The sequence below is a fragment of the Rhinoderma darwinii genome, chromosome 1, assembly GCF_050947455.1.
Source record: "Rhinoderma darwinii isolate aRhiDar2 chromosome 1, aRhiDar2.hap1, whole genome shotgun sequence".
Lineage (NCBI taxonomy): Eukaryota > Metazoa > Chordata > Amphibia > Anura > Rhinodermatidae > Rhinoderma > Rhinoderma darwinii.
Window position 1 is genome coordinate 149847120 of NC_134687.1, and position 20996 is coordinate 149868115.

Sequence of the window (20996 nt, forward strand, 5' to 3'; positions counted from 1 at the left end):
GGATGCTGCTTTACTCTAAGTCATGAACGCTGATATCTGATTGGCTGCTAAGAGTACATGCCAAACTTTTTCTTTGCCCCACTTTTGATAAATCTCCCCAAATATGGCGTCAGGATTTTTTTAAAGTTAATATAGTAGCTCACTATTAACATGTAGTGATTTCACGGTCTATCTCATGAACTATATAAATTAGAAAATGACGTATCGTCCCATAGTAACCATTCATTTCTGTTTTTTTATGAAGAATTTCCTTTGGTATGATGTGAATTAATGGACTAAACGGCTCCATTTAAATGTGGAAGTGATGCACAAATAACCCTTCAGGGGGGCGAGGAAATGTATATTCCCCCTTGTCGTTGTCCTGCAGACGCTGGTGATAGAATATGGGCACAATTTTTCAGCAGCCTCTCTTGCCAATACACTGCTGGTTTTATCCTGCCAACACAGTGAGGGCAATTTATTACACATTCTACAACAGTTGAGTGCAAAAACTTGTTTCACTAAAACATTTTGTGACTTTTCTATTTTTCCGGCGCCTCCGCCACTTATTAAAAAAAGCAGGCGAGGATTAGGAGGGAGGGGCCACCCCAGTCCGATAATTTTACGCCACAAAATAAACTTTAGCTCAAATCTGCGCCAGCTCCTAGCGTAAATTTGATTTTCCGGTGAACGGATGGCTAGAGATGCGCCTATTTTCTCAATAAATTAGGCGCATCTTACTCCAGCCTTTTTTTTTGGATTAAAGGGGTTTTCCAGCCAATAAAAATTGATAACCTATACTCAGGACAGGCCATCAATAGCGGATAGGTCAGGGTCTGACTCCCGAGACCCCCGCCGATCAGCTGTTCTGAAGAGGCTGCAGCGCTCGTACGAGTGCTGCAGCCCCTTCATTTCTATCTTGCTCACTGTGAAATCAATGGTAATGCAAACGGAAGCTATAGTTTCCGTTCGGCTTTCCGTTCATCTGTTCCTCTGACAAAACGGATGAACGGAAACCCCAAACGGAACCCAACAGTGATGTGAACAGGCCCTTTGTTAAATACATTTTACCAGAAAAAACTAACTACTTACTGGTATTGTCATCAGAATCTTCACTGCTGCTCGGCAGTCGTGTACGTTTCATGGTTTGCACGGGGATACAGCAGGCAACCTGCAAGTTAAGAAGAAATACAAAACATGTCAAATGTCAAGTGCACCGATACATGACTAAAACCCCCTGCACACGTAGCGGATTGGTTGCAGATTTTGTCGAAAAATCAGAAGAAGTGGAAGACTGTTGAAGGCAAGTGGATTAAGTTTTTAAAAATATATTAACCACATGCTGCTGAATATTTTCTGTATGGAAATGAGAGCATGTTGCGAGCTAGCATATTCGCAGCATGCTCATTTCGGTTGTAAATGTTCACGGCGGATTTCACCATTTTCAATGTAGACTGGGTAAAATCCGCAGCAAAAGCCAAACAGAGGACATGCAAATTTTGCTGTAAAAACACTGCGGAAAATCGGCAACAAATCCACTACTTGTGTGGGTGCCCTTATGGTCTCTGGCCTTGTACAGCCATCAACTAAATTACTGTAGAAGTCCAACTGTTAAATCAAATTTCCCCTCCTATTTTAGTATGTATTCTACCACAAATGATGGAATTCTGTAAATGGAATTATTCTTTGTTTACTCCACTTTGTGGAAATTGGTGCTTCATTTTAATATTATGCAGGATGTTGAATATTGGAAAAAGATGGGTATATCACTGGTTTTACATTTAATTAGAAATGGAACTATAAAAAATGTCAGGAATTGCTAAAGAAATTTCAAATTCCTTCACAGGGTATATTTCATTACCCACAATTAAAACACACTTTATACAGCAGGGTTAGAGAGCATCGGCCACCACCTTTTGATTTCAGCGTTATTAGCTTAAAAGGTCTAGATGAGGTGTACTTTTTTTAAAACGTACATTTTAATCGGTGCAGCGCTCGCATCGCACTGTGAGGAAGAGTCCGGCCAATAACTTTCCCTCTCGCCGCTGATTGACAGTTTTCTGTCAATCAGTGGCAAGAGAAAATTGATTTTCCATAGGAAAAAACAGTCAATCAACAGCGATAGGGTTCCTCACATAGCTCCTTCGAAGAAAGAATAATTATACATACACACTTTGTAAAAAAATATTATTTATATATTTGTTTTTTTTTGTTTTTAATGCATACAAGTAAAAAACTTGAGAAAGAAACAAAAGGGAATGGGGTTGAGGAACAATGACTGCTGTAAACAATAAAAAGCCAGACATTCATTAACCCCTTAGTATCTAAGCCTGTTTTGGCCTTCAGGACCAGCCCCATTTTTGCAAATCTGACATGTGTCACTTTATGTGGTAATAACTCCAGAATGCTTTTACCTATCCAAGCGATTCTGGGATTGTTTTCTCGTGACATGTTGTACTTTATGATGCTGAAAAAATTTTGTCGTTAAATTCAATATTTATTTGTAAGAAACGCCAAGATTTAGAGAAAATTAGCAAAAATTTGCATTTTTCTAAATTTTTATGTATTTACTTGTAAAACAGATAGTTATACCACACAAAATACTTACTAGTTTATATTTCCCATATGTCTACTTTATGTTTGCGTCGTTTTTTGAACACTCTTATTTTTCTAGGACGTTACAAGACTTAGAACTTTAGCAGCAATTTCTCATATTTTCAAGAAAATTTCAAAAGGCTATTTTTTCAGGGACCAGTTCAGGTCTGAAATGGCTTTGAGGGCCTTATATATTAGAAAGTCCCCAGAAGTCACCCCATTTTGAAAACTGCACCCCTCAAAGTATTCAAAACAGCATTCACAAAGTGTTTTAAACCTTTAGGCGTTTCACAGGAATTAAAGCAAAGTAGAGGTGAAATTTACAAATTTCATTTTTTTTATTAAAAAATTCATTTCTAATAAATTTATTCTGTACCACAGAAGATTTTACCCAAGAAATGCAACTCAATATTTATTTCCCAGATTCTGCAGTTTTTAGAAATATCCCACATGTGGTCCTAGTGTGATAATGGACTGAAACACAGGCCTCAGAAGCAAAGGAGCACCTAGTGGATTTTGGGCCTCCTTTTTTTAGAATATATTTTAGGCACCATGTCAGGTTTGAGGAGGTCTTGTGCTGCCAAAACAGTGGAAACCCCCCAAAAGTGACCCCATTTTGGAAACTATACCCCTCAAGGAATTTATCTATGGGTATAGTTAGCATTTTGAACCCACAGTTTTTTTGCTAAATTTATTTGAATTAGTATGTGAAGATGAAAATCTACTTTTTTGGTGAAAAAAACGTAGAAATTTTAAATTTTTACAAGGAATAAAGTAGAAAAAAACACCCCAACATATGTAAAGCAATTTCTTCCGATTATAGCAATACCCCATATGTGGTAATAAACTGCTGTTTGGACCCACAGCAGGCCTCAGAAGAGAAGGAGCACCATTTGGATTTTGGATTTCTGATTTTGCTGGAATAGTTTTCAGTGCCGTGTCGCGTTTGCAATGCACTGGAGGGATGAAAACCGTGGAAACCCCCCAATAGTGACCCCATTTTGGAAGCTACACCCCTCAAGGAATTTTTCTAGGGGTAAAGTTAGCATTTTGACCCCACCGTTGTTTTGCTGAATTCATTGGAATTAGTCTGTAAAGGTAAAAATCTACTTTTTTTCTGAAAAAAGGTAGCCATTTTTAATTTTTACAAGGAATAAAGGAGAAAAAGCGCCCCAACATTTGTAAAACAATTTCTCCTGATTACGTAAATACCCCATATGTGGTAATAAACTGCTGTTTGGACCCACACCGGGGCTTAGAAGGGAAGGAGCGCTATTTGGCTTTTGGAGCTCAAATTTAGCTGGAATAGTTTTTGGGTGTCATGTCGAATTTGCAAAGCCCCTGAGAGACCGAAACAGTGGAAGCCCCCCAAAAGTAACCCCATTTGGGAAACTACACCACTTAAGGAATCTATCTAGGGGTATAGTGAGCATTTAGGCCCCACACGTCTTTTGCAGAATTTATTAGAATTAGGGCGTGAAAATTAATATCAACATTATTTCCACTAAAATGTTGAATTTTTTCAATTTCACAAAGGATAAAGGAGAAAATGCACCCCAACATTTGTAAAGCAATTTCTCCCGAGTACGGCAATACCCCACATGTGGTCATAAATGTTTTTTCATTCGAAAGTAATTAACCCTTTACGAACTGATTCATGTTTTGCTTTTTCGTTTTTCCTCCCCGCTTTCCGAGAGCCACTACTTTTTTATTTTTCTGTCAATAGAGCGGTGTGAGGGCATATTTTTTGCGGGACGAGCTGTAGTTTTTATTGGTACCATTTTTTGGTACATAAGACTTTTTATTACATTTTTTGGTAGAGCCAGGGTGACCAAAAAACTGCGATTTTGCCGTTTAAAATTCTTTATTTTTCACGGTGTTTACCGTGTGAGTTAAATAATGGTATATTCTAATAGCTTGGACTTTTACGGACGCAGCGATACCAATTTTGTGTATTTTTTTACATTACTTTAGAGAAAAAATTTGAAAAGGGTTTCTTTTTGGACTTTAAATATTTATTTAATTTTTTCCACTGATAATAACTATTTACTTTTGTTTTTACACATTTTATTAGTCCCCCTTGGAGACTTGAACCAGCGATCGTTAGATCACTGGTAGAATACACTGCAATACTAATGTATTGCAGTATATTGTGATTTTTACAGGCTCCTGTAACAGCGCGATCGCTGTTTCTGTCCGTTAGTCCCGGGTATCAGCTGTAATACACAGCTGACACCCGCAGCGTATGGCGCAGGCTCAGCGCGTGAGATGCTCCATATATAACCCCCCGCACCACGACATGCTATTAAGTCATGGTGCGCGAAGGGTTTAATTTTGCAGCGGATGGTGCAGCGTGAAAATTAAAATTTTCCACTGATGTGTCATTTTAGTGCACTATATGTTGTGCCCAGTTTGTGCCACAAATACCACATAAAATATTAACAGGGTTCTCCCGGGTATGGCAATGCCATATCGGTGGACGTAAACTGCTGTTTGGGCATGCTGTAGGGCTCAGAAGGGAGGGACGCCATTTGGCTTTTGGAGCGCATATTTTGCTTGGTAGTAGCTCTGGCGTTTTGCTGGTATTTCAGTTTATAATGTGGGGGCATATGTAGGCTGGGCAGAGTACATGAGGGGCATAATAAGAGGGTATAATAATGGGGTAAATAAATAATAATCCGCAGATATGTGGCCAGTGTCACACTTATAAATGGCACCCGATCCTATCCGCTTTTGGAACGCTCTGTACATTTTGAATTGCCATAATCTGGGAGCCGGAACTTTTTTTATTTTTTTCACCACTGAAGCCGTGTGAGGGCTTATTTGTTGCGGGACAATCTGTAATTTTCATTGGTACCATTTTGGGGTACATGCGATTTTGTTGATCACTTTTTATTCAATTTTTCGGCAAGCAAGGTAACCAAAAACCATCAATTCTGACAATGATTTTTATTTATTTTTGACGGCGTTCACCCTGGGCTATAAATGACTATTATATTTTATTCTGCGGGTCGGTACGATTACGGCGATACCATATGTATATAGTTTTTTTTACATTTTGCAGCATTTGTGCAATAAAATAACTTATTTAGAAAATAATTTATTTTTCGTGTCACCATATTCTGAGAGCCGTAACTTTTTTATTTTTCAGTCAAAAAAGCTGTGTAAGGGCTTGTTTTTTGCGGGACGGGTTGTAGTTTTTATCGGTACCATTTTGGCGTACATGCGACTTTTTGATCACTTTTTATTGTATATTTTGGGAGGGGTGGTGACCAAAAAATAGTGATTGTTTTTCGTTTATTTTTTTTGCGCCGTTCACCGTACGAGAAAAATAATATTATAGTTTTATAGTTGGGGTCGTTATGAACGCGGTGATACCAAATATGTGTCATTTTTTTTACGTAAGTTCTTGTTTATATCACTTATAACTTTTATTTTTACACTTTTTTTAAAACATTTTTATTCTTTTTATTTACTTTTTTTACTTGTCCCCCTAGGGGACACTTAGACTTGCAGCTCTGATCGCTGCTGGAATACATTACACTACACAGGTAGTGTAATGCATTCCAACTGTCATTGTGACGTGACAGTCACACTGACAGGAAGCCTACGACGACCACCCTAGGGGTGGTCCTCATAGGCTTCTGTACATGGCAACCCGGAAGCCATTGTCTGGCGTCCGGTTGCCATGGGTACCATCGCCAGCCCCCGTGATTTCACATGGGGGCTGCCGATCGGCGCTAACGACCTTAATTGTGGCGTTGAAAATCGAGCGCCGCAATTAAGGGGTTAACTGCCGATATCAGCAGCGACAGGCCGCTGATCGGCAACGGGGAGAGCAGGGCTGACACCCTGCACAGTTAACCGCCGCTGCGGTGTAGCGCCGCGCGGCGGTTAACTGTCAAAGCACTGACGTTACTGTACTTCAAGGTGCGCGAACTTACTGCTCACCTTGACGTACAGTTACGTCATGGTGCGTTAAGGGGTTAATGAATCATTGTAAGTACCACATACGATTAGAACGGAGAGACAATAACATTAAGTGTACAGAATAAGAACTCAAATATCTCAGAGTCTGGCACTCTACCAGATCAACCTAAACATGGCTAGCATATAATGGAAGGGGTATACAAAACCACGAGTGAATGGAACCTTGTTAATCGAATAGCCAGGGCGTTCTATAGGACTTCAAAAATGCCAGGGAAAAAAAAGGATGTACAAAGTAACACCAAATGAAAAATGGCACTAAAAACACCATTAAATGTCACATTTTAATAACACTAGCTTTTTTGTTATCTAGTTTAAATTAGCAGAAAAATTGTGCGTGTGAAGGAGGCCTTAAAGTGGAGGAAGGGGAAGTGGCGCTCTAATTTTCCACGATCCAGGATCACACTGAACCACGATCACCGTTTTTCTCAATTTATGCTAAATCATAGATACTGTTCACATAAATCCCTGTTTAGAATGGGTTGCAGAGATTTATCCAGATGACCGAAATGTGGGATGGTGAGTGCGGACTTTATATATCGGATATCGCAATGTCCTTAATATCTATATTTTATTTAAATAATGAATTAAACAAGGTGAGCGGCTGTCATTTATACCTCTGGGCGATTATCATGACAACATCAAATTCAGAGATAAATCTTGCGAAATTGCTGAAGTAGGGGCCCCATGCACACCACTGGTTTTTTTCATCAGTAATTACAGATCCTTTCATTTCTATTGACCACGGACACCTTCCAGTATTTTTACTGATGGGTGTCCGTGCTGAAAAAATTATAGAACCTGTCCTATTCTTGTCAGTAATTACGGCAAGGACTCTCCCATAGAAGTCTATGGGAGCTTCCGTAAATACGGACGGCAACTGATGTGCATCCGTAAACCGTCCGTATTTACGGAAGCATTGCTAGGCAACATGTTGATGACATCATTTGCAACCTCCCTATTTTTGTAAAGATCCGTATATACGGATGGAATACAGATGCCTACTGATCCGTATTTACGGTCAGTTTTTTGGGATAGATAAAAATACTGTCATGTGCATGGGGCCTTACTACGGTGGCTCCTCTTTCCCCTCTTCGTGACTACTGGTCAAAGTCTCTACAGTGAAATCCAATGCAATCTCCCCATCTTCCTCCCTGAACTCTGCATTCTCCAGATGGAGCTGCCAGCCTGGACTACTTTGTTTACAAACGTGAGGATGCCCTCCAATCCATCTGCAAACCCCACCTCCTGCTGACTGCCGACCTTGCCAGTGTTGAATCTACCTCACTTATGTTCCCTTTGGCTCCTCTCCAAATAATGCCTCATACTATTGCGTTTCTGATTTCATGACTCTGCTTCAATTTCTTCCCTGGAACTTTTTGTTATTGCAGATATCGATAGTCTTATCATTGTGCCTGGCTGTGGACAGCCTTGTTCCCCCCATAGGGCCCACAAGAGGATGCCCTCTTGACCAGTGCACTTTGCACTTATAACTTCGTATGGTATATAGTACTACCAGGTATGCTTTCTTATTGTGTTTTGTTCCTAGATATATATGACGCAGATCCTGTCCTGACACTTCTGAATCTTTTCTGTGAGATTTCCAGCAAGGCAAGCGTAATCTCGCGAGATTACGATGTAACCTGACATTTCAAACGAGATTACGTTTGCCTTGCTGGAAATCTCACAGAAAAGATTCAGAAGTGTCAGGATTCTGAATACACATCACGTCCTGGCTGGAGGTAATGTATATTCATTGTCAGGACACTGCAGTAACGTTAGTCTTTGTGTATGTGGCTGCACATAGCGATATCACTAGTGCTGTGTAAATGAATGGAGAGAAGTGCATGACGCTGATTGGTCAGCGTCATACACTCCTCTGTACAACGCCCACTTGGTCAAAAGTAGAAACACGCCCACTTGGGCATTAAGAAACTAATTAGAATAAAGCTAAAAATCGCTCATAAAGTGGTAAAAATAGATCTTTTTCTAAATAAAAAGCACTGCTGTCACCTACATTATAGCGCCCATCTCCTTATGTCTTTAAGAAGTAGCCCTACTAAACCTATAACAGATGTGGATTCTGATGAACCGTTTTAATATTTCACATACTTTTCATCAGGATTAAAAAGTATTGATGGCGCATTTCCCTCTTTTCTGGTAAACCTTTACCACCACCTCAATTAAATTAACAGGTTAATGTCACGGTCCCTGTGGCAGAAGCCCATTCATTTACGTGCTGGCTTTGATGGCATTGCGCACTCCTGAAAAAAATCAGCTCCGCCACTAATAACCACTGTCAGTGGCATAACTACTGTTGTAGCAGCCATAGCGGCTGCTACGGGGCCCGCGGCAGGAGTGGGCTCATGCCCGAGCCCCCCCCCCCATTTTCAGTGGTGACGCTAGCAGTCACTATGGCTGCTACAGCGTTAGAAACGCTACATTCAATAGTATCTGCGTCCTTAGGACGCAGATATTATTGAACACTATGGTACAACAGGGAGGTATCTCCCTATTTTGCCATTTACTAGGCTACAGGCCACGTTCGGCCTGCAGCCTATCAGGTGCAGGGACAGGATCCCTGTGCAGGCCGGCGTGATGATGTCACTGGATCACACAGGCCTACGCAAGGATTCCGTCGGCGATGATTCGCTCCGTTCGTCGTGGGAACAGGGCCTAGGTGAGTATAACTTTTTTTGTTCTATTTGTTTGGGGGTCGTTATATGACGCTATCTACAGATGGGGGGGTCGCTATATGGCGCTATCTACGGAAGGGGGCTGTATGGCGCTAGCTACAGGGGGGAGCTGTACAACGCCAGCTACAGGGGTGATTTTAATTAGTTTAATGCTGGTTCCTACCATCCCCATATATATATGTAGGCTTAGTCCCAGTTCTTGGTGTATGTGCAGAGTAGGTCCCCACCTTACAGAGGTCGCCTTGTCGTGGCAGGTGGGCAACCACTTTTTGATCAAAATGTGCACTAAGAACCTCCCTATTTGTAAGTAGATTTAGCAGTAATGCATATTTATTTATATTTAGTGGCTTAGGTGGTATTAGTGTTCGCAGTGTGCTGTCGCCATTTCTTTGTCTGCTGTATGGCGCTAGCTACAGGGGGCTGTATAGCACGGCTTACAGGAGGGGCTGTATGGCAAAATCTACAGGGGGGGACTGTATGGCGCAATCTACAGGGGGGGGGGCTGTATGGCACAATCTACAGGGGAGGGCCTGTATGGCACAATCTACAGGGGAGGGCCTGTATGGCACAATCTACAGGGGAGGGCCTGTATGGCACAATCTACAGGGGGGGGCTGTATGGCACAATGTACACGGGGGCACTATATACAAGGGGTCCAGTCTTTGCTAGTTACGCCCCTGACCCCTGTACACAGTACTCATATTGAGGGCAACGTTCCTGAATGAAGAAGCTCTGCAATTGGACGGTTGTTAATCGACCCCCCAGGACATCATTAATGTAGTCACAGGAATCCCCTGTGCAGAGGGGGCTTGGACACATGCATATAAGATGCGACCTGGGCCTTCATTAATAGGAACAGGGTAGAAAATGTCATATTATAATATTGTTAACTTTTTAATCATGCATTGCAAGACTAAAGAGCTAAAGGGAATAAAGTTTTTATAACACTTGTACGTCTTGAAGTCCTTAGGTTAAAAAAACATGATTTGTTGGATGTTTTTACTGCTCAAAAATCCACGGGGATATAGTCATGTGAACAGATAAATCCACCTAGACCGATTCTGAGGCTTCTGAGTAATTATCTCAATTTGTAATATAAAACTGTGGTTAGAAGTCATGGCTCTTGGGAAACCATTAATTCTTCCTATCAGTCATGTAGCACCAATCACTGTGTAGAGACACATAGAGAGAAACTGAACGATCATTATTTAAGATTAAAAAGTACTCCCATCTTAGACATTTATGGCATATCCACAGGATGTGCCATAAATCTCGATAGATGCAGGTCCCAGTTCTGGGACCTGCACCTACTTTTCTCTCTAAAACAGGGCCACCTGACCCCCATCTCTCGGACACTATCTGAGGAGGTGGTCAGGCGTTATGGAAACAGCCATGCTCGCTGTACTAAGCGATTTCCGTAACTTCCTTAGAAGTTCCTGTGGATATGCTATAAATGTCAAAGATGGGAAAACCCCTTTAAATAAGAACAATTGATACGTCGTAAGAATCCTGGGAAGCACTCTGGAGCTTGTGTATCAATCTATAAACAGAAGTATTTTGCAAGGTTGAATATATTTATAACTAGGTTTTTCTTCAAAAATACTTGTAGTTCTGATATAAAAAAGGAGAAGCGTGGCTAGGTCAGCACAACATGTATCAGCTCAGAGTTTTCATGGCATGTCTCAGCAGTCCAAGTCCTACGGAGAGCACGTTCACCCTCAATAGCAATGAATAGGAAATAGGAGGTCTGCCCAAACAACACCCAAATCCTACCGGTCCCCATCCCAGAATAGGCCCAATATCCACAGTGCACATCAGATCCCAGAGAAGGTGTCACCAAGAAACCTAGTCTACCGAATATAACAGGACATGTTTCACATGCCTAAAGCCACACAGGCAGGCGTCATGCAATAGAACTGTGCGATATTATTTGGGCAGCATACACCATTATTTGAGTTTATTATAGCATGATAAAAGTGTCCCTGGAATTTTAAGGATATTGACAACTATATAACCAGAGAGAATGGAGATGAGCCAAAAATACCGTCCTAAACATGAGCATATAAATAGCTGTGCTGCCGGGGGTGCCTTATATGTGCTTAGCCAGGAACAGCCTTTCAATGAATATTACTGAGGGGAAAAAAATCTACTCTTGAAAGCAGAAAACAAAGTCCTCCTCATCCCATTCCTAACATAGAAAGCTTGTGTGAAAAAATTGCCAAACTAACTATGGCTTTGCGTAGGTGATTTTGCAGTTTGACTTAAGTAAATGTAACAATTAAAAATATAAATATAATACAAAATCAAAAATATATAATACAAAATCAATCTTCTCCCAATTCAAGAATGCTTTTGTTGGGCTTGCAACATATAGGAAATTATTCATGGGGAGAATCAGCAGTCATTTTCTTCCATTCTTCCCAACTGTCGATGTGCAGACAGTCTGTGAGAAGCATATGAACGATGAAGGGGGGAGGACATTGATGAAAGCTTCGAAATGTAAATTGCTTATGTTCTTTTTAGAAGTAATTCTTTATCTGCATCTTCACATTGACAAGAAAACCATGTTGAGCCCTCGGTTTCCTAAACTGACATATTTTGCCTGTAGGGGCATTTGCATTTCTAATACAGCATGCAAAGTAGTTTCTCTCAAAGGAAAATAGCATAAACCAGCAATCACATTCTACGAGACTTTTACCTCTTCTACACAGAACGTACTCCGTCATGGACTCTCCACGATACACCATTATTTTACACGACAACGTCAATAGAACTAAATGTGTAATGGTGTCCCAATTCGACAGTGAATTTTAAACTTTGGAGCTCTGAGCGACCGTACACAAAACAGTAATACTCTATAACTGCTATTAATAAGTATGATCAGTCTGCAAATATTTTGTGTGTAAAGCTGCCCATACACTAGAAATTTTGGATGTTGAAAAGGCCGATTCAGACTGTGGATTTTCTGCCAAATCTTGGTGCAATTTTGTGACACAAATGACTATAAGACATCGACTGAAGGTAGATGTACGCGGAAAAGGTAAAGTAGTCTGTCACCGGAAATTGGACTATCAAAGCATCAGTACAGTAATATATAGTGTAGCCGCACATGAATATAATGCGGTTTTCATTTTTCAGATGAGTGGCTGCGTTCCAGCGATAGTAACTTTATTCCTTATATGCAAATTAGCTTTTTGGAGCAACGAATGCATCGCCGTTGCTCCAAACAGCTCTACCTTCTATCCCCAATCCGCCCCCCCCCTCCCTTCCACGGCAGTGTAGAAGCCGTGATCATGCCCAGCCCCATATTCTCCTGAGGGCACCCGTGCCTCGGCTTCTAAATCGGCGCATGCGCAGTACAGCACTGAAGTTTTGTCGGTCAAATCGGCTGTACTGCGCAAGCACCGATTACATCACATGCACCTAGATGCTGTACTGCGCATGCACCGATTACATCACATGCACCGATTACATCACATGCACCTAGATGCTGTACTGCGCATGCACCGATTACATCACATGCACCTAGATGCTGTACTGCGCATGCACCGATTACATCACATGCACCTAGATGCTGTACTGCGCATGCACCGATTACATCACATGCACCTAGATGCTGTACTGCGCATGCACCGATTACATCACATGCACCTAGATGCTGTACTGCGCATGCACCGATTACATCACATGCACCTAGATGCTGTACTGCGCATGCACCGATTACATCACATGCACCTAGATGCTGTACTGCGCATGCACCGATTCAGAAGCCGAGACACGGGCGTGCTCAGGAGACTACGGGGCCAGGCGTCATCACGGCTCCTACACTGCCTGGCCCTGTCAATCAAAGAAAGAAGGATGGACGGACTGGGGATAGAAGGTAGAGGTGTTTGGAGCAACGGTGACACCCTCATTGCTCCAAAAAGCTAATTTGCATGTGAAGAATAAAGTTATATTTCTGCAGCGGAGCCACGCATCTGAAAAGTGAAAACAGCACTATATTCAGGTGAGGCTAACTGTATTACTGTGCTGCTGCTTTTATAGGGCAATTTCTGGTCACAGACTCCCTTTAACACCTCTCAGCTCCAGGACCTACTATTAGGTCACGCTAAGTAGTGTTCGCGCTTCGTCACCTGATAGTAGGTCATGGGAATAACCGCCCTTCTGCCCCCTCTCCCGGCACTTTTACGAGTTGTGACAACTGCTGTCTCGTACAGCAGTTGCCGCAGCTCCTTTCCCAGGGACCGATCGCGTTGTCCCCGCCGATTAACCCCTTAGAAGCCGCGTTCAATAGCGATCGCGGCTTCTTAGGGGTTAAAGCACCATTGACGTTCTGTGACGTTATCGCGGGCGCTCATGGTTGCTACAGCAACCGGAGGCCTAACAAAGGACAACGTCAGGACCCACTATGCTTGCGGTCAGCGAGTAGCTGACAGCTCTAATACACTGCACTACGCATGTAGTGCACTGTATTAGAATTGCGATCAGGGCTACCTGCCTTCTAGTCCCCTAGTGGGACAAAAAAAAGTTGTATAAAATTAAAAAAATGAAAGTTTTAAAGTAATAAAAGTTGAAATCCCCCTTTTCCCTTAGCAGTCCTTTATTTATATTTTTAATAATAAACTATACATAATTGGTATCGCTGCGTCTGTAACAACCTGAACTACAAAAGTATTTCATTATTTATCCCGCGCAGTGAACGATGTAAAAGAAAATAATAATAAACCATACCAGAATCACTATTTTTTGGTCACTTCACCTTCCAAAAAATTGTATAAAAAGAGATCAAAAAGTTGCATGTACCCAAAAATGCCACTGATCGAAACTAGTTTGTTACGCAAAATACAAGCCCTCACATGGCTTTCTTGATGGAAAATTAAAAAAGTTATTATTATTATAGTGCAAACGCCGTAAGACATAAAACTATAAACATATGGTATCACCGTAATCGCATCGCCCCGCAGAATAAAGTGTATATGTAATTTATAGCGCATGGTGAACGCTGTAAAAAAAAATAATAAAAAAAATAAAAGAGGAATAAAAAAACCATAGTAGAATTGCTGTTTTTTAGTCACCACGCCTCTTAAAAAAATATAATAAATGCTCATCAAAATGTCGCATTCACACCATGAAAACTACAATGAATTCCTCAAGGGGTCTAGTTTCCAAAATGGGGTCACTTTTAAAGGGTTTCCCCTGTACTGGTACCTCAGAAGCTCAGCAAATGCGACATGGGGCCCAGAAACCAAGGGACCAATGTGTCCCAAGAAAACAATCTCAGAATCACTTGGATAGTTATAAGCATTCCAGAGTTATTACCACATAAAGTGACACACGTCAGAATTGAAAAATCACGAGATCACGCTGTGCTGTGAGTAAGTCCCATAGAAACGTTACCGAAGTGTCGGCAGTGTGAATAGACATCGCATCCTGGCTGGAAGCGATTTCTATTCACTCTCAAGACACTTCGGTAAAGTTAATGTGGGAGTAAGTGACAGCACAGCGTGATCTCGCCGGATCACGCTGTGTTGCGAGTACTGCTAAAAATGAATGAAGAGAAGTGTAGGACGCTGATTGGTCAGCCTCATACACTTCTCTTTACAACGCCCACATGGTAAAAAGTAAAAAAAACGCCCCGTTGTCTATTAAGAAACTAATTAGCATAAATCTAAAATTGTTCATAATGTGCTCAAAAATGATCGTTTTTCAAAATAAAAACCACTGTTATCTACATTACAGCACCGATCAGATTATGTGGGAGATGGGGCACTTATAATCTGGTGACAGAGCCTCTTTAAGCCCACTTTTCCTAAGCCACACCCCCTTGTTGGACGAGTCGCAAGAAGCGTCTAAAGTATTTTATAAAGGTGGCAACTTTGAGCCAGAATTGTGGCGCATTTTCATTAGTAAATCTGCACATAAAAGATGGATAAATTCACAGCAATGATCAATGTAAATACTCTTAACGTTAGTTAACAGCAACACACCCAATTTCAATAAATATGTATCAGAAAACTACACAAACAGCAACTCCTACATTTTCATTGTCAGATTTGCTTCATTAGAAGAGTGAATATTACAATGGATTATTGAGCATTAAAGCTGTAGGTATTTCAAATTTCAGGCAGCTTCACGGTCAACAAACGTTATTTTATGTCCATGGAGCGATTTAGGCCAGGTTCACACGGGAGGTGTTGGATGAAATTGCTCTTGTGAAGATCCAGTGTTGTCGGATACACTGCATAAAAACTGCACAACCTATCCGACCTGGAACCCGCAGCACCTTTCGTCCGAAAAACTGTGGGGTGGTTTTTTTAACGGAATTTCCTCTGCGGAATGCAGCGCTGGGGGGAAAAAACAACCATACTTACCCCCTCCCTCTTTTCTGCGTGTAGTCTGGCCTCCTAAAATGACGTTGCAGGCCATGTGACGATGCAGTCTGTGATTGGCTGCAGCGGTCATATGGGATGAATCTTAATCCCAGGAGGCCGGACTGCAGGAAGAAGGAGATAGTTCTGGGTAAGTATGATTAATTTTTTTTTTTTTCCTGAGCTTCGATTTTTGCGGTGGAATCGCTGCTTTCTGTTACGGGTTTTGCATTCCCATGGAATTCAATGGGAAAAACCTGCAACATGAAATCAACACCGAAAACGCAGCATAAATGGACATGCTGCGGAATTAAATTCCGCACGTAAAGTCAATATATTAACGTTTATGCTGTGTTTTTTCTAAATCTCATCCCCTTTATTACTACTGTAAATGCTTAACATTTACATTTTAAATGCTGAAATTCTGCAGCCTTTACGCTACCCGGCCTTATAGTCTACACGTGTCTTACAATCCTGTCCTCGAAGAATTCCAGGCCATGTCTTGAGGATTTCTCAAACCCACTGGTCCCTAGAACAATGTAGCAGCGGCGCTAAGAAAGTGCTGTGCCACTTCATTTCCAGTCAAATCCGCTCTGCTTTTTCTGGGTAGTCGCATGGACAGCGATTGACTAGTAACTGCTTTAAGAAAAACCTCAACACCTGACATACTGGCGTTCCTAATGAACTGGATTGAGAAACAATGGTGTACAATTTACGTCGGTTTTTTTTCTGTAGCTCTGGGATCTTACTAGTGGATTACTCAAAGAGGGTCAAACAGAACATTTAAAAAACAAATATGTATATTGAAACGTACTAAGGCTGTGTCTGGATCAGGCTAAAACAACTGAACAAAATTTTTGTGCACTTTGTGCATCTGTCCAGCGTCCTAAGTCGGACAGAAAAACGTTGCACGCAACAATTTTCTGTCAAGGTGAAGGTAGACATCCGACGCAACGACCGATGCCAGAAACGATTCCATAAACAAACATAGGATCAGTTCTGGCATCCGTTTTACGGATCGCCAGAAATATGGAAACCAAGCCTAATGCAGCACTTCTACTCAATGAGAGTGACAACACCGGATCATCCAACACCTCCCCCTCTCCGGTGTCTATTGACTATTATTAAACAGCACAGCTAGGAAATTATTCATTAGGGAGTTTGAAAGACTCTCTAATGAATAATTACTGGTTTGTTTTTTTATTAGCATTCCATTCGAATCTCTTATACAGTTACAGACCAATATAGGACATGGCTGAATTATAATGAAATATCCTATGGGACATAAACCTGTAGCACTGCACTCCATGTATTTCATCCCTATAGCTGGAAGTCGGTATACACAATATATAGCTAATGCAGCCTACAGAATAGTAGTAACCAGACTACGCTAAACAGTCCGAGGTGCACGTAAGACATAAGGATGCAGATAAACGTTCTCACTGAAAAGCACAGGCTGACAGGCAGCATCAGTACTATGCACATGATAACACAGAGCAGACAGAGCGGGGAGGAAACATTAAGCCAGTTTCTCTATGCAAGTCTAGGAGACTGAATTATATAGAGAAACTGGCTTCTGGTCCACACATAAGACGCTGTGTAAATCGGTTCACAGATTTACGTGACCGCACGGGGGAGCCGGACAGAGCTTGCGATTACTATAATAGACTCTGGGTGAGCAAATAAATATCATTTACATGTACAAGGTGCCCATTAAAAACGGGCAGAGAAATAAAAATGTTCATGGGAGTTTTTCTTTAACCTCTTCGCGCTCAGGTCAGTACTATTACGTCGTGCTGAGCGCATCGTTCGCGCTCAGCTCAATAATAGTACTGACCTGAGTTAACACGGCGCCATCTTTCCCCGGCGCGTGTTTGAGCTGTGATACCTGCTGTTTCCGACAGCAGGTTATCACAGCTTAGTGTGCAGGGACCAATCGCGGTGGTCCCCGCCGATTAACCCCTTAGAAGCCGCGTTCAATAGCAATCGCGGCTTCTTAGGGGTTAAGCTGCCATCGCCGGCCTGCTACACGATAGCGGGCCGCGATGGCTACTATGGCAACCAGAATCCTAACAATGGACTCTGGCTACGCCATCGACGGAAGCCTAGTGGGTCCTGACAAAGTCAGGACCCACTATGCTTGCTGTCAGCGAACAGCTGACTGCTCTAATACACTGCACTACGTATGTAGTGCAGTGTATTAGAATAGCGATCAGAGCCTCCTGCCCTCAAGTACCCTAGTGGGACAAAGTAAAAAAAAGTGTAAAAAAGTTAAAAAAAGTTGTGTAAAGATAAGAAAATAAAAGTTTTAAAAGTGCTAAAAGTAAAAATCCCCCTTTTTCCCTCATCAGTCCTTTATTATTAATAAAAAGATATAAACAATTAAACTATACATAATTGGTATCGCCGCGTCCGTAACAGCCTGAACTACAAAACAATGTTGTTATTTATCCCGTGCGGTGAACGCCGTAAAAGAAAATAATAATAAACCGTACCAGAATCACAATTGTTTGGTCACTTCACCTCCCAAAAAATGGAATAAAAAGAGATCAAAAAGTCGCATGTACCGAAAAATGGTCCTGATGGAAACTACAGTTCGTTACGCAAAAAATAAGTCCTCGCACAGCTTTCCTGATGGAAAAATAAAACAGTTATGGCTCTTAGAATAAGGTAACACAAAAAGTAAATTATATTTTACAAAATGTATTTTATTATACAAACGCCATAAGACATAAAAAAAAAAACTATAAACATATGATATCGCCGTAATCGTATCGCCCCGCAGAATAAAGTGAATGTCATTTATAGCGCACGGTGAACGCTGTAAAAAAAAAAAATAGAATAAAAATAATAGTAAAAGTGCTGTTTTTTTAGTCACCACGCCTCTTAAAAATAGTATAAAAACTGATCAAAAAGTCGCATGCACCCCAAGAAAACTACAATGAATAGTTTCCAAAAAAAGGTCACTTTTGGGGGGTTTCCACTGTTCTAGCACCACAAGACCTCTTCAAACCGGACATGGTGCCTATTAAATTAACTTAATTAAATGTCACCTCTACTTTGCTCTAAATTCCTGTTAAACACCTAAAGGGTTAATAAACTTTCTAAATGCTGTTGTGAATACTTTGAGGGGGTCTAGTTTCTAAAATGGGGTGTTTGATAAGGGTGTCTAATATATGGGCCCCTCAAAGCAACTTCAGAACTGAACTGGAACCTAAAAAATAAATAAAAATTAGGCAATACGTCGCTTCTTACATTATACGGATAATGAGCCGCGCCCACCCCTAGATGACCCCACTTTTGACCGTTTGTATAAATGGAGACCCCTATTAGACCGTTTCAGTGCCCGGTTTTCCAAAGCATACACCACCGAGACGTGTATTTCTATTGATGAGTCCTTGGTACATTTTTTCAATTCCACCAGTATCTGCCGGGTAGGAGGGCAAGGTATGGCGTGAAGATGTATAAGCTGTGCGAGAGTGCATCAGGGTATACCTACAAATTTAGGATATATGAAGGGAAGGACAGCAGTATTCAGCCCCCAGAATGCCCCCACTTTACTGGGAGTTAATACAAAAATTGTGTGGGATTTGGTGCACCCACTGCTGGACCAGGGTCACCACCTCTACCTGGATAAATTTTATACCATTGTCCCACTCTTCAACTGCCTCGCTTCCAGAAGTACTGCGGCATGCGGCACTGCTAGAAGAAACCTGAGAGACCTCCCTAAGACTCTGTTTGGGCAAACAAGAAGGGGTGAGAGCAGGGCACATTCTAGCAGCAACATATTGTGTGTCACGTACAAGACAAGAGAGATGCCACACAAGTACCCATGTACCTGTATGAGGTACCAGTACAGAGACCCCCAAACCAGACTGCATCCTGGACTACAATAGGTAAATGGGAGGGGTGGACTTGTCAGATCAAGTCCTGAAGCCCTACAGTACTTCTGGAAGCAGGGCCACACGCATCGTACCAGGGCAACACTTTTTAGGAGAAGTTCCCCAAACTGGCAAGAAGGGAAAAAGTCAAAAGAGGTGCAAAGTCTGCTATAAGAGGGGGATAAGGAAGGACACAATATATCAATGTGATGCGTGTCCCGAAAAACCAGAGCTCTGTATGAAAGAGTGTTTTAAAATTTATCATCCATCCCTTTATTTTTAATTTACCCCAGTTTTACTCGCTCTGATCCACTTCGCACAGCTTACCCCTCCTCATCTTTCCCCTCTGAGCCCTGCTGCGTGCCCAGGCAGCTGATAACAGCCACATGTAGGGTATTGCCGTACCCGGGAGAACCCACATTACAGTTTATGGGGTGTATGTCTCCGATGGCGCATGCTGGGCACAATATATCGGACACTGAATTGGCATATATGTATAGAAAATTGCAAATTTCACTCTGCACCAACTGCTGCGCATTATCTTTTACACAATACCTGTGGGGTCAAAATGCTCACTACACCTCTAGATGAATGCCTTAAGGGGTGTAGTTTTTAAAACGGGGTCACTTCTCGGGGGTTTCAACTGTACTGATACCTCAGGGGCTTCTCCACACATGACTTGGCACCAGAAAATTCCCAGTAGGCCAAATGGTGGTCCTTTTCTTCTGAGCCCTCCCATGGGCCCAAACGGAAGTTTATCACCACAAATGGGGTATTGCCGCACTCAGGACAAATTGGGCAACAAAATGGGGTATTTTATTCCTTGTGAAAATAAGAAATTTTGAGCCAAAACTACCTCTTATTGGAAAAAATTACATTTTTTTTAAATTCACAGCCCAATTCAAATTCTGTGAAAAAACTGTGGGGTCTAAATGGTCACAACACCCATAAATTAATTCCTTGAGGGGGTTTTGTTTCCAAAATGGGGTCACTTTTGGTGGGTTTCCATTGCTTTGATACCTCTGAGGCTCTGCAAATGCGACATGGCACCCGAAAACCAATCCAGCAAAATCTGGACTCCTAAGAACACACAGCGCTCCTTCCCTTCTGAGGCGTCCCATGGGCCCAAACGACAGTTTATCACCACAAATGGGGTATTGCCGCACTCAGGACAAATTGGGCAACAAAATGGGGGATTTTGTTCCCTGTGAAAATAAGAAATTCTGATAAAAAATGACATCTTATTGGAAAAATTGTCATTCTTTTAATTTCACAGCCCAATTCAAATACGCGCTGTGAATTAACTACGGGGTCAAAATGGTAACAATAACCATAAATGAATTCCTTGAGGGGTGCAGTTTCCAAAATGGGGTCAGTTTTGGGGGATTCCTACTGTTTTGGCACCTCAACACCTCTCCAAACCTGGCATGCTGCCTAAAATATATGCTTCTGGGGCTTGTGTTTTAGTCCACGAGAACACTAGAGCCACA

At 41.7% G+C, this 20996-nt stretch overlaps 1 protein-coding gene across 2 annotated transcripts in view; it reads right to left on the bottom strand.

Annotated features, from left to right (window-relative positions):
* The window catches only part of JADE1 (jade family PHD finger 1), a 151075-nt gene that overhangs the window by 98308 nt on the left and 31771 nt on the right, over nucleotides 1-20996 (bottom strand). For both annotated transcript variants that reach the window (XM_075860454.1, XM_075860455.1), the window contains exon 2: nucleotides 1072-1150. In XM_075860454.1, coding sequence (XP_075716569.1) covers nucleotides 1072-1123 — 52 coding nt within the window. In that variant the 5' untranslated portion in view covers nucleotides 1124-1150. The remainder of the gene's footprint in view (nucleotides 1-1071; nucleotides 1151-20996) is intronic.